The sequence below is a fragment of the Panthera tigris genome, chromosome B3, assembly GCF_018350195.1.
Source record: "Panthera tigris isolate Pti1 chromosome B3, P.tigris_Pti1_mat1.1, whole genome shotgun sequence".
Classification (NCBI taxonomy): Eukaryota; Metazoa; Chordata; class Mammalia; order Carnivora; family Felidae; genus Panthera; species Panthera tigris.
In genome coordinates this window covers 121,122,629-121,140,189 of record NC_056665.1, presented here as the reverse complement: position 1 = coordinate 121,140,189, position 17,561 = coordinate 121,122,629, and the positions used below count along the sequence as shown (strand labels likewise).

The 17,561-nt window shown below is 55.2% G+C and overlaps 1 protein-coding gene across 1 annotated transcript; it reads left to right on the top strand.

The window, feature by feature from the left end:
* The first annotated feature begins 1,390 nt into the window (after positions 1-1,390).
* Positions 1,391-5,067, top strand: IRF2BPL (interferon regulatory factor 2 binding protein like). Its single transcript, XM_042990204.1, has one exon. It carries the CDS (start codon positions 2,272-2,274, stop codon positions 4,642-4,644), a length of 2,373 nt encoding a protein of 790 aa, XP_042846138.1. The 5' UTR covers positions 1,391-2,271; the 3' UTR covers positions 4,645-5,067.
* Positions 5,068-17,561: the final 12,494 nt, after the last annotated feature.

Here is a 17,561-nt window from a genome sequence, read left to right as displayed (position 1 = left end):
GTGTCTGGCTCACAGCAATCTCAGTGAGTTACCTCCTATTATGACAAAAAACAAAACAAAATCGCAAACAATTCTAGTAAGGTGGGGGCTATGATCCCATTTTACAGAGGGAACACAGGTGATGTGAAAGAAAGTAACTAGCTCAAGGTCACAAAGCTAGTAAATGATACAGAGGAAATTCCAACCAGGTTCAACAAACTCCAGAACCTAAAAGCCCCTTGTATTGCTTCCTCTCCTCCAGCCTAGCCCATGATAATCTCAATTTTCATGAGGGTGGGATGAGGGTGGGATGAGGGTGGGAGGAGCAGACCCAGTACTTAGGAGAATCAGTGGAACTGTCCTAACTAGAGCTGCGACCAACCTTATCTGTTTTGCAATAAGCCATAATGATGAGCAGTGATCCCCTAACGGAAAAGACATCACGGCCTTGCTCAGCTTTCTGAGCACTACGGAATGAAATCACAACATGTGAGAAAGAATCCTGAAACTGCCACCGTGCTTTACAAAGAGATAGCAATATTATTAAATGCTGCTCCACCTTCTTTTATCAAACCGGGAAAAAGCACTCACCTGTTTGGCCTCTGCAGCACCTTCCCCCTCCCTGCCCCCAACTGCAGCTGTGAGCAGCCAGTAGCTTGTTTTCCTTAAAGGCCTCCGGGTGCTCTGGGTGCTCGCTCGTAGCGTCTTTAGACATTAAGCCAAAATTTTTAGAGTGCGACTGGGGGGGAGGAGTAGCTCACCCTGAATTCATTTAGCTCTGTCGTTGAAACTCGGGCTCCTAAACGAGAGCACAAAAAGAAATCGAAAAGGCAGTTTCTGGACCAATGGAAAACAGCTAATTTTGCAGGTGCTTTGGCATCAATGGTAGCAATGAATGTAACATCCATACCGGCGGGGGTGGGAGAGGTTTGATTACAGATGAAATGGATAGTACCCTAAACGAAATTCACAACGAAAATCTTGAAACTGGACATTTAAATTCACTGCCCGGGGTGGGGTAGGGAGCGGGATCGGAAATGACGCTTGTGGTTTTTTAATGCGTTTTTACTTGGGAAAGCCGGGCGGGGAGAGGAAAGGTCATCGTCTGTTTAATTTCCACCCCCAGCCCTGGACTTCCAGCATTAGCTCGCCCGGCCTCAGCTGTTGTACACACACGGGGAGGGGGGAGGGGAAGGCGGAGGCGCGGAGGCGGGGCCGACTGGGAGGAATCTGGGCGTCCTGCCGCGCATGCGCCTTCCCCGAGCAACAAGTGGGCTCCACAGACAGAGGAAGTGTAAGGGGGGGGGGGGGGGGAGAACTGGTGCAGAGCATGGTGGTGACGTCAGCGCTCCGCCCGGGCGGCATCCCGCGCGGCCAAGCCGGGGACAGCGCGAGCCGCAGCGCGAGCGGGAGCGCCGAGACGCGCCTCCGGAACGTAGAGTAACAATCACAACCCCACATTCCGGGCGAGTGCGAGCGGGAAGGGATGCGACCCGGGCCGAGGCGCCGCGCGAGCGCCCTGCAGCCAACGTGAGCGCCGCCAGCCGCGGCGGCCCGGGCGCCGGCCCGGCCTGGGGGCGGCGGGAGCCTGCTTGCGTGCGCTCCTCTCCTCTGCTCTCGTGCGTTCTGGAAGCAGTGGCCGCGGCGGCTCCCTTCGGCCGTGCAAACCCAGCCGCCGCCAGCGGAACGGCCGACGCTGCGGAGGGGAGAAGCACCTCTCGGCTGCCACCCCCTCCCTCCCCCGACCCTCCGGGGAAGCAGCGACTTCAGCAAGATTGGACCCGGGCACCGGGTGGCACTGAACCCTCTAGCCTTCGCCCCGGGGAGCCTGGCGGGGAGAGGACGCAGCTCGTAGCGGGGCCCCTAGGGGAGAGGAAGAGACAGCCCCTTTCGAGCTTCCAAGCACCAGCCACTCCGGGGAGGGGGCCAAGAGCCAACGGCGGCCAGCACTCCGCACCCTCGCCCCCTCCCCTCGGGCCCGACGCTTCCAGCCCGGGTGCGCGGCACCAGGAAGAAGGCGCCTGAGCTCCCCTCCCGACGAGACAGCCGCAGTAGGAGGTGGGGGCGAGGAGCGGGCTGAACTCGTCCGCCGCCCCGGCGGTGGAGCCCCCGCGGAGAGGCGCTGCGCCGGCGGTGGAGACTCGCGCTCCCTCCAACCCCTGGGGCAGAACTTTCTCGCCCCCCCTTCCTCCCCCGCAGCCGGACTCCCTCCCCAGCCGGCCAGTCCTCCCGGAGGAGAAGGCGCCGCGGAGACAGCCTGGGCGGGGGCCTACCTTCCCCAGGGCGGGCATCATGTCGGCGGCGCAGGTGTCCTCGTCCCGGAGACAATCTTGCTACCTGTGCGACCTGCCCCGCATGCCCTGGGCCATGATCTGGGACTTCTCGGAACCCGTATGCCGCGGTTGCGTCAACTACGAGGGCGCCGATCGCATCGAGTTCGTGATCGAGACCGCGCGCCAGCTGAAGCGGGCGCACGGCTGCTTTCAGGACGGCCGCTCCCCCGGGCCGCCGCCGCCCGTCGGGGTCAAGACGGTGGCCCTGTCGGCTAAAGAGGCGGCAGCGGCGGCAGCGGCGGCAGCTGCCGCCGCACAGCAACAGCAGCAGCAGCAACAGCAGCAGCAACAGCAGCAGCAGCAGCAGCAACAGCAACAACAGCTCAACCACGTCGATGGTTCCAGCAAGCCTGCGGTGCTGGCGGCCCCGTCCGGCCTGGAGCGCTACGGCCTGAGCGCTGCCGCCGCCGCTGCCGCTGCCGCCGCCGCCGCGGTGGAGCAGCGCAGCCGCTTCGAGTATCCTCCACCGCCGGTGAGCCTGGGAAGCAGCAGCCACGCCGCGCGGCTGCCCAACGGCCTGGGGGGCCCAAATGGTTTCCCCAAGCCAACACCGGAGGAGGGACCCCCAGAGCTGAACCGCCAGAGCCCCAACTCCTCTTCAGCCGCAGCGTCGGTGGCGTCTCGGCGCGGGACGCACGGTGGGCTAGTGACGGGGCTGCCCAACCCGGGGGGCGGTGGAGGCCCCCAGCTCACGGTGCCCCCCAACCTGCTGCCGCAGACGCTGCTTAATGGCCCGGCCAGTGCCGCCGTGCTGCCCCCACCGCCGCCGCACGGCCTGGGCAGCCGTGGGCCCCCGACGCCCGCGCCCCCAGGGGCGCCCGGGGGCCCCGCTTGTCTGGGGGGCGCCCCAGGCGTATCAGCCGCGTCGTCCTCAGCGTCGTCTTCCACCTCGTCGTCAGTGGCCGAGGTGGGTGTAGGTGCTGGCGGCAAAAGGCCCGGCTCGGTATCGAGTACAGACCAGGAGCGCGAGCTGAAGGAGAAGCAGCGGAACGCCGAGGCCCTGGCTGAGCTGAGCGAGAGCCTGCGCAACCGCGCGGAGGAGTGGGCCAACAAGCCTAAGATGGTCCGCGACACGCTGCTCACGCTGGCTGGCTGTACGCCCTACGAGGTGCGTTTCAAGAAGGACCACTCTCTGCTGGGCCGCGTCTTTGCCTTCGATGCTGTCTCCAAGCCGGGCATGGACTACGAGTTGAAGCTGTTCATCGAGTACCCCACGGGCTCAGGCAACGTGTACTCCAGCGCATCTGGTGTGGCCAAGCAGATGTACCAGGACTGTATGAAGGACTTCGGCCGGGGTCTCTCCTCCGGCTTCAAGTATCTGGAGTACGAAAAAAAGCACGGCTCCGGGGACTGGCGCCTACTTGGAGACCTGCTGCCTGAGGCCGTGCGCTTCTTCAAGGAGGGCGTGCCCGGCGCCGACATGCTGCCCCAGCCCTACCTGGACGCCAGCTGCCCCATGCTGCCCACGGCGCTGGTGAGTCTAAGCCGCGCCCCCAGCGCGCCCCCGGGCACCGGGGCCCTGCCGCCTGCCGCCCCTTCGGGTCGGGGCACAGCTGCCAGTCTTCGCAAGAGGAAGGCGTCCCCTGAGCCCCCGGATTCCGCCGAGGGCGCCCTGAAGCTGGGCGAGGAGCAGCAGAGGCAGCAGTGGATGGCGAACCAGAGCGAGGCACTAAAGCTCACCATGACGGCCGGGGGCTTTGCGGCGCCCGGGCATGCCGCCGGAGGGCCGCCCCCACCTCCTCCGCCCCTGGGACCCCATTCCAACCGGACCACCCCGCCCGAGTCAGCCCCCCAGAACGGCCCTTCCCCCATGGCCGCCCTCATGTCGGTGGCAGACACTCTGGGCACTGCGCACTCGCCCAAGGACGGCAGCTCCGTGCACTCCACCACTGCGTCCGCGCGGCGCAACAGCAGCAGCCCGGTGTCACCGGCCTCGGTGCCCGGGCAGCGCCGCTTGGCATCACGGAACGGGGACCTGAATTTACAGGTGGCGCCCCCGCCTCCTAGCACCCACCCGGGCATGGACCAAGTGCACCCCCAAAACATTCCGGATTCCCCTATGGCCAACAGCGGGCCCCTCTGCTGTACCATTTGCCACGAACGTTTGGAGGACACGCATTTCGTTCAGTGCCCATCCGTCCCCAGCCACAAATTCTGTTTCCCTTGCTCTAGAGAGAGTATCAAGGCCCAGGGGGCCACCGGCGAGGTGTACTGCCCCAGCGGAGAGAAATGCCCCCTGGTTGGGTCGAATGTACCTTGGGCCTTCATGCAGGGCGAAATCGCGACGATCTTAGCTGGAGATGTTAAAGTGAAAAAGGAGAGAGACCCTTGAACCACAAGACAGCCACCTCCTTTGCCCCTGACCGGCTCCTCTCCGATCCAGAGGGCCCCTCCCCCACCCCCCCTCCCCCCTCCCTTCCCTCACCCCCAAGATGTAGAATTGTGAATATAACAAACTGCAAAAAGTTAGTCTTATGTATAGACATTATTTTCGTCGTATGTTTCTATATTTTGAAACAAAAGGTATGTAACTTCTTCATTTGAAGGATAAGCTGGTTTGTGTTAAGCAGTATAATATTGGTTGGGTCATTTGCATCATTTCGTTAGCATTTATTTGGTGGCAGAGTGTTTGCCTAGGTACCGAATTAATAGCCCTTAGCAACGACTGCTGCTGGTGTGTATTTTTGTAAATGTTATGCACTCTCTGAAAGGAAAAAAAAAAACACAAAAGAAAATGACTTTTTGTTTTGTTTTGCCAAGGCCAGTGTTGCTGCCTAAAAAAAAAAAAAAAAAAAAAAAAAAAAAGCTATAAAATGGTGAAAGCTTCTTTCTAAACAGCCCCAAGTGTTGAAGTCTTCACTTTATTTTGTTGGTTTTGTTCCGTTTTGTTTTGTTACTCTGTTTTGTTTGCAAAATGGTAAGGGGGAGGTGTTGGGGGGATGGGGTGTTTTTTGTTGCAAGTTTGTGAGGGAAAATGTTTTGGTTTGTTTCTACTGACCTGGATGTGTTGGATCTTCACGTGTTGTTTTGTTTTTGTTTTATTGATGCACGGATGCTTTTGAACAGTAGAGCGAAATGCTAGACATGGGGAGTCTGCTCTGTTTGTCCTTTATACATTTCTGTAGTTAACAGAACACTGTAATGTGCCTTGGAGCTTAGTAACTTGTAATAAATTCAATTGATATTAATTCTGCCCTGAGTCAGCAAGTGTGTTTTTCTAGAGCTAAGGCCACATAGTTCCAACATAGGGGACACCCTCCCTACCAGCAGAGGACACAAATGCTGGTGCCTTTGCAAGCCCTGAGAGGTTGGCATCTGTAGAAGGCCTTGTGCTGGCTGACTGCCCCTCCCCCCCTCCCCCCCCCCCCCCCCCCCCAGTACCGGGCTATTTACATTCACCTCTGGGGGCGGGATGGTTGCTGACTAAGCAATTTCTGTTTACTCTTCTGCATCTCTATTTTCCCCATGCACGCCCCAGCTGCAAATGGCATTGTCAGGAACTCTCCAGTGCAGCTGTGACTTGAGTTCAAGTGGGAAAAAGCAAAACAAAAAAGCTAAGATGCTTTGCCTCTTCGATGTGGCAGAAATCACGCCACATGTAAAGCAAAAACGCCAGAGAGCTGGGAGCTGTCCGCGGAGGCATGAAGGGTGTGGGCAACAGGGAAACACAAGCATGGACTGAGCCAGGAGAGTTGCCAGCAGCTTCCAGCTGATGTATTGGAAAAGCAGGGCCACCTCATTCATCACTCCTGTTTCTTCTCTTTATGATAAGTACTTCCAAAGGCTGGACACTTAGCTGGTGAGAATTGTGGGGAGCGGGGGAGGAGAAAAAAAGCCAAATCCAGTTCCTGAGGCAAAGGTCACTTATGACATCAAGTAAAACCCATTCCCACTGGTGAAGAAATTCAAGTATTCGTCTAGTCAACTTTTGGGCAGCATTTGTGAGGTACAGAGGGGTGGGGAAAGGGACCAGGACTGGAATGTCCCTCGGAGCTCTGAGCCCCCTGGGCTGAGACCAGACTGGAGCTCTCCCAGAGCTAGGGCAAGGCAAACAAACCTGGTTTGGACCTTGTACTTTGTGGGAGGCAAATGGAAGAGGAGAAACCCAGGGAGGTAGCAAAACAAAACCTATCTGAAATTCACTCCTGGTCACACCCCAGTCCTGAGAGGGGTGCGGGGTGCGGGCTGGCCCAGGATAGTCCCATCAAGGTGAGGAGTAGGAATAGATGAACAAGAGAAGAGACCTGGTGTCTCCAACCCACTCCCATCAAAGAGGGTGCAGGAGCAGGTGGGGAGGGAGGCGGGTATGGGTGCAGGCATGTTTGGGGAAAAGCAAATCACTGGTTAGCCCAGAACACCGGTGTGGAGGTTGGGTTGGTGTTGGGACTCGCTGTTAATAACACCCTTTTAGTTTCTGTTCCTGCTTTGCCACTACCATCACTGAAGTAGTGGAAACCATGACTCTATGTGTGTGTGTGTTGTGTGTGTGTGTGTGTGTGTGCGCGCGTGCGTGTGTGTGTGTGTTGGGGGTGTGGATAACTGGCAATTGATGGATTTGCTGCAGCCTCTTAATCCTGGTACATGGGAGGTGCCTGTCTCACCTCTTTAAGAATCTCCCCACATATAAATAGATATGCGTGTCAGCTTCCTGCAAATGTGTCCTTGCATTTTCGTCTGCTGCCAAGTGTTGTATTGGTGCTTATGAGTCATGAAACCTATTTTCATCCTCAGGGGTAATTAACTTGGGGGTGATAATGCATAGCAGACTGTAGGAAGAGTTAATTCTAAAACCCATCCTCGCCGGCTACCAATCACGCATTTCACTTAAAGGTCTGGGTTGGCTTTTCTCATAAGCTCATTAATAAAAACCAAGCATGTTTCGCCTGGAAGATCCTCTAAGGTGCTCCCAACCCCCACTCGCAGCACATACACTCTTCAAATGGGTAAAGCACAGGAGCCTGAGAATACAGAGAGAGAGTGTCATGGGTGTATTTTAACCACCATTGAATGAAGGAGCCGTGGGTGCCGCCATGGCATTGAACTGCGCATGTGGACTTTGATGTGTGGATTACCTGTCTGGACATAGACCTGCGAGTATAGTCCAGTGGCTCCAAGTGGGAGTTTGGTCCTGTTATTGCCTCTGTGTGCACATCTGCTGCCGGGGCCTGCCACTGTGTCTTCATTGCTATGGTATTACCTTCAGGAACTTTTAGGATTACAAGACCCTCGCTTTAGTGCACATAGGTAGGAAAGGGGCCTGTCATTAAGAGCTGAGAACAGTGGAGTTTGCTCCTTCTTGTTGCTGGGTGCATTATTAGCGGGAGAGGCAGTAGCTGTAATAATGAGGCATCCAGCAAAGGCCGCCAGTTTGGTTTCACTAAGGAAGCCTGCCTTGATGAGGCCTGGGGGAGAGGAGGGAGGGAGTGGGAGGGAGAGCAAGGGTTGGGTGGAACTCTGGCTGGAAGTGAATTATAATGGCACAGTTAATTAAAGTTTACCATAGCCAGGGGCCATTTGTTAAATGGCGGCTCTCTCTTCTCTTTTTTTGGAACCATGTGACCTTTCTCCTCCCTCAGACCCATTCAGCCGCTAGTCTGGTTGCCTTAACCAGTCTTGCTTTGATCCTTCAGCTAGATTCCCCCTTCCCTGAAGCTTTCCGCATTGCGCGCCTAGGAAGCATTTTCTTCTCCCGCACGAAAGGATTCTTACGGGTTTCAGAGATTCAGATGGAGATGTCTGGATGAGCCTAGGCTTCTTCATCGCCAGTTCACCCTGGCTTTCCCCATCTCTGCCATTTCCCGTCCTTCTTGCTGCCTTCCCCCACAGAGCCAAGGTGGCCAACATTTAATAATACATATTGTGTTTATTTATATGCATTGTTGGCACAGCTAATCCAAGTTGGATGTTTCTTTTAGAGGACACAGGGGTAAGGCAAGGAGGGTTTTGAGAGAATGGGCTGATGGGGTCATTTTTTGACCTTGATCTCTGAAGACTGCACCATCAGAGAGCCACTGCATCCTGCACTCACATGTGAACCCACTCCGCTCATGTGGGCATGGATGCCCGCGTTACCAAATGTACGATTCATGGGTGCATTTGCACGTGCATCTAGCCCAAGCTGTTAAGGTAGTGACTACTCAAATTCACTTTTGCTTTCTCCCAGACCTTATCAAATCCAGGAAATGAGAACCAGGAACGACCATACAGTCATCTAGTGAAATGCTTTCTAAACCTGAGGTCAGAGACACCATAGAAAAAAATCTGATAAAAATGATGGATCCTTCCCCAGAATGTACAGGTGCCCTCACACACATGAATTTGCATACATTTTCTTTCCTTTTTAATATAAATTTTATGTGTTTATTTTTAAATAGAGGAAACATTTCTTTGGTTCAAAAATTCAGAAGGTGCAAAGGGGAATACGGTACCATCGTAAGGCCTTCTTTGTGCGAAAGGCCCTGCCCATGCTCAGTTCCCTTCTGGGATACAACCAGTGTTCCCTGAGTTGTAGAGGAGTCTGTGCACATATAAAGCCCAACCACAGAACCTGAGGTTGGAACTTAGGTCTAGTCCATCCACCTTATAAAGATAAGGCCGCCAAGGCACAGAGAGAGGAAGTAACTTGTCTATGGTCACACAGTGGCAGAGCCTGGACTAAATCCCTATAAGGGAACTGCTCTGATGGACATTTCCTACAATAAGTAAGTAAGTAAATAATAAATAGATAAATAAATAAATAAATAAATAAATAAATAAATAAATTAAATTAAATAAAAATAAAGTAAGGACACTTGACCTAACCAGAGCAGTATATGAGAAAAGGCGACGACAAGGCGGGCAAAGGACTGTGAGTGCCTGATGGGGTGGGGCTCAGAGATTTCACTAACTCTTGGAGGACTAGGGACAGGCATTTATTTGTCCCTTGGTTTCTTGTAGCCATTCCACTTGGGGACGAGGATGTTCAGAGAAGTTTCCAGGTTCCTGACTGTGAATGTGAGAGGAACCTGAGCCAGTGGTCTTTTCTTGACCTTTGAGCTGTGGGTCTTTGCACCACCTCCCCCTTTGCTGATCAGAAACTTCTGATGATTTAGACAGATAAGCAAGCATCTGGGCATAGAAGTAAGTAGGAAGAGAGAAAAAAGATCAACCAGGACTCTTCCTGCCTTCCAGTGAGCTAGTTTGGGGCCTCTCTCCTCCCTTCCTGTCACCCACCTCTGCCTGGCTGTGTCTCCCCACTGACAGAGGGAACTAAAGGGGACAAGGAGCACCCCATGTGCTGTGCGATGTGCTGGGTAGGTGCACACTAGGCCATCCAAGCTTTAGGCCAGCCTAGGAGGAGGGTGTGATGATTCCCATTTTACAGATGTGCCAACTGAGCTCAGAGAGGTTAAATACACAAGGGCATCCCTGTTATGTTATTCAAGTCCAGGGCAGCCTGGATTCTTCCCAGGACTCCTATGTCCTTCCAAGCAAAATGCCTCTGACTTCTGACCCTAAGGGCCCAGGAAATCCAGGCTCAGAGCTTGAACCCGTCCCTCAGCCCCCTTTCATCTTCCAGAGTCTCAGTGTGAGCCTGGCCAGTGCCAGTGAGCAAGACTGCCTACAGCAGGGGCTGCCGGGATGCCCTAGGAGAGGGCGTTTCTTGGGCTCAGTGTTTTGGGGACACGCAGTGGTGCTGTTCAGACAATATGTGCAGTCAGAGTAAGATTTGTTATCAAGTCTCCCTCAGCCACGTGCTACCTGCAAACTTAAAGAATGAGCGCACCTCTGTCTCAGTTTTGACTGAACAGAGAGGTGGGCAGGAAGCAAATGGGATTCTAATTTCTAGGGCACATCGCTTCTGATGCGGAACATCAGACTTATGAGCCACCATCTTCCCTGGCGCTCTTGCTTCAGTTAGGGGAAAAGAAGTGGCAATGAACTCTTGAGCTTGGCCTGGTTGTCCTGTCTCTTTTGGAGTCTCAGGTATCAGAGATTGATATGAGGTATAAGAGGTCGTGTGCAGTCTCTATGAAGTCTGTGTTTAGTGTTGGGGTTTGATCCAGGAAAGCATACCTCTCTGTGAGCACCAGATTGTGGACCCCCAATTAATGGGTCCCTGGTTCAGGCCAGACGCAAGCGGAGTGTCCCAACCCCCCAGCTGGTCTCTTGTTGGCTGTAGTCGCTGCTCACTCCAGGACACGGCTCCGGAGTAGTCAATTCTTTAACACATCTGAGCATGTCACACCCTTGCTAAGAAACATCCCTTGGCTCCCTGTTACCTATAGGACAAAGTCCAGATTCCTTGGCTCCACAATTTTCCTCTGCCAGGGGTAGGGTATTTTAATTTTTAAAAAGATATGACATGTACATGGTTAAAAAAAAAAAAAAAAGAAAGAAAGAAAAAGAAAATCACACAGCACGAAAAGAGGCTCAGCGAAAAGTTGGTCACTCTCCTTCCCGTTCCAGGTCTCCAGTCCCGCTCTCCCAAGGGAAGCATTGTGGGCAGTTATTTGGGCTATACTTTTAGTATTAGATGCACAAAGAAGTTAAGGTTTATAATATGTATCTTCTGGGGTAGATACCGAGACAAGCCGAAGACAAGACGAAAGGTCCAAGGCAAGGAGCCGGACCTGGGTCAGGGGTATCTGAGTCTGGGGTGTCTCCTAACCCCACAGCCAGGGGTTAGCTGTTATTCTTCACAGGCTCCGGACAAAGGGTGTGTGTGTGTGTGTGTGTGTGTGTGTGTGTGTGTGTGTCCCTGGCCCACACCCAGTGCACCTGCACCACTGTGATGTGTTGGGCTCCCCTGTGTGGTGTAGGGGGTTCTCTGGAGGGAATGGGGGTGGGGAGAAGTGGGGCAGTGGCCATGGAGGCCAGGTATCCCCTGCAGTGTGCTTTCTCTCCCAACACCCACCACAGACAGCTCAGTGAAGCCGGCTCAACTGCTTCCCTAGGTGACAGACCAGGAACCTGTGGCTAAAAGAAAGAGCAAGGGAGGAACATTATTGAGTACACCTTTGGAGCAGACAGCTGGCCAGGCATTGTCATATACTATTTCTCTTTTATTATGGCTGCTTGTTGCATTACTCTCCGGGGACAGGAAAGTACCCACAGTAGGTACTATTATCACTCCCATTTTCCAGACAACACAACCGAAGGCCAGAGCTGTAAATAACTTGCCCTTGCCTGGCCGCGGGCCTCCTCTCCCATCTGGAGGCTAACCTCGCGCTCCCCTAGCCCCACGCTCCCTCCCAGCCTCACTCTTGCCTCACTCTTCCCCAACGCAAACCCTTCCAGGGAGGCCTGGCTTTTGTCGCAAGGACTGAGCGCTTGAAATCCAGGCCACGGGGGTTGGTGGCTCAGGAGCCGCGACTCCAGGGGGTCCGGCTGCCTCGGAGAACAGGTTTGGGTCGCTGGGGGAGCCGGGGCGACGCTGGCGGCCAGCACCCCGGGAGAGGCAGCTGTGGAATGCCGGCCACGTGAACGCGAAGGAATTAACTCTGCGCCCCTGGGTCTCGGCCCAGACGGTCACGTGACCACCTCCTACAAACTCGCCCCTCCCCTCCTCGTCGGCTTGGAGCTGTAGGCCCGCAGTGCTCTGTCTGGCCAGGGCCAGGCGACCGACTCCCGAGACTCCTGGCTCGGGGAGTTGCCAACAAGCCCAATTCGCTGGGGGTGAGGGAGCCCTCTAGCATTAGGATCGTTTTAGGGGACGGAGAGAGAGGTGTCCGGGGAGCTCCCCAGGGCAGGACAGGAAAGGGGAAGAGGTGGGGACCCCAGAGCAAGAGCTGCTGTGGGCTCCCTGCCCCCCATTACGGGGAGGCAGTTAAACTACCTGGCCAGGCCATCTGCCCGGAGGCAGCTTCTCCGGCTCCAGCCCCGTCCTGCCCCAGAAGGATCTCCATGCCACTTGGGTGAGTGGAACAACTCAGCTGGCAGGCAGGGCCAGCCCCAGCCAGGCTGGGAGAGCTGGCACCCTGCAGCCCCTGGTCAGCCTCAGGCACAGCCCACACGTAACCGGCTCCTACCAGTGGGCCGCCGTGCCCCTCCCCCACAGAGGCGGAAGGGGTCAGCAGGTGTCTGCCAGCCAAAGCCGCTGGCTGCCTCCAGCGCCCTGGGGAAAGGGAGGGCCTCTGACAGCCTGCACCAACTTTTCTTAATTCCACGTGGTTCAGGTCAAGCCCTTCTCCCTGGGAAGCAGCTGAGTCAGAGCCTGCAGCCTCCTTATCCCTTCATCTCCTGTCCCACCTGCCGGTGACTTCTTCCCAGGGCTCTCTCTCCTACCCACTGAGGCTGAGTGCCTGAAGCAGGGCTCCTGTTCCCTCAGGATTGCAGAGGCGGTGGGAGACACCTAGAGCCCAGGCTGTTGCTTGTCTGAAAGGCTGCACCCTCTCCTTTTGTTCCCCCAGTCCTCTTGCTTCTCCTTCAGTGCTTTTCATCCCCCAACAGATACCAACTGATTAATGTCTGGGTTCAAATCCTGACTCTGCTGTTAACTTCAGGCAAGTTGCTTGATCTCTCAGGGCCTTAGGGTCCTCCTGTGAAACGGGATTACCCCTCACAAGGATGTTGGAAGAATTAAAACACATAATGCAAGTCAGCAAGGCTCTCAATGAATGTTGGCAGTATTGCTGCCCTTACTCTTGCTTGGCCCAGGTGCTCCCTTCCTCGCATGCCCCTGCCCCCAGTGCTGGGAGGGGCAGAGGACGGATAAGTGCTCTGACCGAGGGGCCCCAGGAGCACAGATGGGGCCTGTCCCATCTGGGGCACTGGAAAAGTCCCCTTCCAGAAGGTCAGGCTTATAAAGGAAGGAGAGAGGTGGGGGGAAGGGGACTAGGAGGCAGGAGATCACGGTTCCATTGGAGAAGGGCAAGGAGTTAGCTTGGTTTGGCTGGTGGGTGGGGAGAGGTCCAACAAGCAGGACCTCCTGAGCCAAGCTGAGGAGCTTGGAATTAATCCTGAAGGGCCTTTGAAAAATACAAGCGGAGGGACACAGTCTGATTTGCTGTTTGGTTTACTTTCCGGCAGTAGTGTGAGGACTAGATTAGCCGGGAAAGAGAACGAAGGCTAGGAAACCAGCTAGAAGGCGATGGTAGGATCCAGGCAGGAGGTGCTGAAGCCAAAGTAAGGAAGGGCAGTGGTATAGGGAGGGGCTCAGAGATGTTGGGAGGAGGGAAGGCAGGCCCCAGTGCGAGATGCACTCAGGTGCATGAGGGACAGGCAGAGGAAGGAAGGAGGCTGGGCTAGCCCTCAGGCAATGCAGCATGGGGGCAGGTTTAGGGGAAGAGGTCTGGTCACTTTTGGACACTGCCTGAGGTGCCATGGGCCAACTGGGGGGGCGATGCCAGGTAGGTAGGTGGACATGCCTGTCTGGACTCTGCAGACAGGTCTGGGCAGGAGCAGAAGAGGGGTTGTCTTCCTTGTGGGTGGCATCGGAGGCGTGAGTTTGCAAGAGGTCCCTGAGGGAAAGCGGGCAGAATGACAAGGCTGTGGAATACTGGGAGCACTCACCTTCCAGGGCTGGGGGAGGAGATGAGTAGCCGGAGGGGTGGGAGGACAGCCACAGGAAAGAGTGTCCTGCCTGCCAAAGGAGATGCTGTGGATAGGGCTGGGTGCTGGCCTAGATGGAGGAAGATCAGGCTGGAAAGGTGTCCGTTCAATTCGGCAGCAGGGAGGTCCCCGGAGACCCTAACCAGAGCAATATGTGCAGGATGGAGGTGAGGGGGAAGTGCAGGGGCAGCAGAAGACCCAGCTTGTCCCCAGAGTCTTGGCCCTGAAGGGAAGCGGAAACCTTGGCAGCCAGGGGCGGGTGGGTGGGGTCTCTCTGGTGCACACTGAGAGAGACATAAGCACATCTATAGGGAAAAGCTAGTGGAGAAGGAGTGGTTGAATATACCAGAAGGGGGATGGTAATGAATGAGTGACAGCCCCCAAGAGGGGAGGAGACATCCAGGAAAAGCAGTGCAGGGTACTGAAGAGTCATACTAAAATAGCCGCCATCTACATTGTGTCTCCTATGTGCCAGGCACCGGTCTAAGTGCTTTATAGATGCTAACCTGCTCAGTCCGCACAACAGCCCTAGGAGGTAGGTGCCGTTATTATGCACATTTTACAGAGGAAGGATATAGACAGAGAAAGGTTAAGTAGCTTGCTCAAGGTTATAAAGCTACCATGTGATGCTGCCGGTATGCTGGGAGTTGAACCCAGGCAGGGTGCCTCCAGAGATGTGTAATGGCCCAGAGTGTGGATTCTGGAGCCAGACAGCCCGGGTTTGTATCCCAGCTTCTCCGTTTACTTGCTTTCCCCTCTGTCCCTCAGTTTCCCCACCAGGAAGATAAGTATGAGAATTATACCTAATTCATAGTGCTGCTGGGTGGATTATATGTGTAAATGCCTGGAAAACGCTCAGAGAAGGGCTTGGGACAGGGAAGGCACAGGTGGAGGGACTCACCTGCGACAGGATTGGGTGCCTCTTCCACTGAGAGCAGCGGGAAGAAGCCAGCACAGGGCTGATGGAGGGCTTCTCGTAAAGTGTTTGCCTATTTATGGGCCCTCTCTTGGGTCAGACAGGGCTCTCTGCTGGCAGCTTTGGATGCTGCTTGCACTAGAAGCCGTCGGGACTTCTCTGCTCAGTCGCTGTGGGACCTTCTGCATGTGACTGTAAGCCTCAGCATCCTCCCAGGCCAAGAGGGGCAGTGATGCCTGCCTGCCAGGCTGTGGGGAGGATGCTAACACTCATCCTGCAGAAGCTCCCTCTACCGCTTCTACAAACATCGAAGAATGGCAGGGGCCAGGCACTGTTCTGGAGTGAAATTATTAGTATTTTTCTTGACGCCTCAGCACAGTACCTAGATGCTCATTAAATGTTGGTCAGACGAGGAAAGAGGGTGTCTCCCGCATGGAATGAGAAACAGGTGAAGGAAGAGGTGCTAGAATTAATTAGAAGAGGAATGTGGGTAGAGCCCCCCTCGCCCCTTTGCTCCATAACATGCACCCTCAGATGTCCTCAGGGGTCACTTGCCTCACCCCTTCTGGGACAGCATTTGCTCTGTGGGCTGATGGGCAGATCCCTGGTTACATGCACATGCGACCTAGAAGATAAGAGTTGGGGTTGTGTGCACCTGGGGATGGGAAGCCCGGCCTCTGGGCCAGCGGAGGATTTGCTTCCGAAGACCTTTGCTCTGAGGGCTCCTTGAAATCAAACCCACTTGACTTGGCTGCATGATTTCCCCAGTTACGGGAGGAGTTTGTTCCGGGGATAGTGTGGGTTCTGGGCAGGACTGGCTTCAGGAGCGTGGACCTGTGGGGTCATACCAAGCCCCAGATTTGAAAGGGATGGTTTAATGCTTTGCTGTTGTCATCTTGAAGTTCTTAATGATTTTGAGCAAGGGGTCCTACGTTTTCATTTTGCACGGGCCCTGCTAATTATGTGGCCTGTCCTGGTTCTCAGCCCTGGGGTGCTTGCGGTCTCCCTGCCCATAATGAACCTGGGAGGGCCCGCATCTGCGTGTGACAGAAGCTGAGAGCTTCATGGCCAGGCCAGAGGGGCTGGGGAAGGCAGCCTGTGTCTCTGTCCCTCCAGAGGCCTGGGGTAGGGGTGAGATTTGTGGTATTGGGTAAAGCACGCTGGTCAGACAACTGGGTTTGTATCCTCACTCTGCCACCAGGCAGCTGTGTGCTCTTAAGCAGGTGATGGACATCTCTGAGCCTGTTTCCTCATCTGTAGAATGGGGATAGGGTGACCACATCACAGTACGAGGGTTAAATTAGCTAATGTATGGAAAGTACTTGGTTCATAGCTGGTGCTTAGCTGATGTCTGCTGGTAAGTGTGTGGTTGGGGTAGAAGGGCAGTTGGATTGAGGGTAACATGCTCCTGCTCTAGCCGACTGTGGGAGAAGAGGCATTGAGGCCCCTCTCTGCCATCCTTGGAACCATCTTCCAGGAAATGGGTGGTCAGCTCTTCCTTCAAAGTGGCCCCCATAGGGAGAACAAATCCCAGCTCTGGTCCAGCGGTCAGAATTTTAGGCTGCCAGGACAAGTTCCGGGGCCCTGAGGGACCCTGCTCCACCCTCCCCGCACCTTTGCACAGCCTGGTTTCCCGAGACCTTTTCCACTGGAACGCAGACCTGCCTCTGCACATGGTGTCTAGGCTAGCCCAGCTTTCCCTGTATAATAGCAGTGAGCCTTCTTTCCGCAGGCCCTCCCCCTCCTGGGGACAGAGGCATGGCCTGAGGTCACATGCTGCCTCCTTTTCAACCCCCTTTTGTCCCCACCCCTTTTCTGATCCTTGACTTACCCTGAGCTGGATTAAGACCTTTAAGCAGCCCAGAGAGCTGGGAGGTTGAGGTGTACCTCCCCCCACTCATCTCCATGCAAACTCAAAATAAAAACCACTCTAAATCTTAAAATTAGTGTGAGGAAGTCCAACAAAGTTCTGATTTTTCCCAGGGTGACTACTTCCTTGCTATTTTTGAAATACTAGGAATCAGCCCTTTAAAAAAACCAAACGAAAACCAGGACACTGTTGATGCCCTTTTACTGCCAGTGCCCTAAGCACACGCTTAATCTGTCTGTTGGGCAACCTGGCCTCGCCTGCCCCCTCCCCTGTGCCAGAGCCGGACAGAGGACTGGCCTGCAATACAGGGCATTGGGTCACTCTGCCCAGAGACTTCCCCAGGGGAGAGGGAAGCCCAGGGCCAATCAGCCCCTGTTGGGGAGGTGACATCAGGAAAGCCCAGAAGGTTCCACTTCCGCCCCTGCCACGGGTTGGGGGGGTGGGGTGCACCCTCTCCTCCCCACTAGAGAGCAGCCAGAGCCAGCCCGGGCCCCCTTCCAGTCCTCCAGCTGGCCAAGGACGGCTGGGCTGGGCTGTGTCAGTCCCCAGGCCTGTTGCCCTGTACTCCACACCTGTCAGGCAGGTCTCCCTGCCCTGAGCCACTCCTCGTCCTCCCTGTGGGGGAGGGAGCCAGCGAGTGCTGGGACTTCTGCAGACTGGCTTTTCCAGATCCTGCTTGTAAACTCTGGTTACAAATGAACCCCACATGTCTGATGAGGAGGGTACAGTGGTAGGAGGTAGAGAAGGTGAGGCAGGAGTCGATGCACAAGCGGCAAGGCCAGTCCTCCTCAAGCACAATCAGGGAGCGCCCCAGAGAAAGAGGATCCCGAGCATCCTAGAAAATTCTAAATGGGAGGGGCCTTTTAGAGCACTCCATTCTGCAGAGAGAAAACAGGCCTAGAAAGAGAAGAGCAGGTGGCTACCACAAGGT

Excerpts from the sequence above, each read along its gene's own strand:
- IRF2BPL (XM_042990204.1), top strand. The coding sequence starts at position 2,272 with ATGTCGGCGGCGCAGGTGTCCTCGTCCCGGAGACAATCTTGCTACCTG.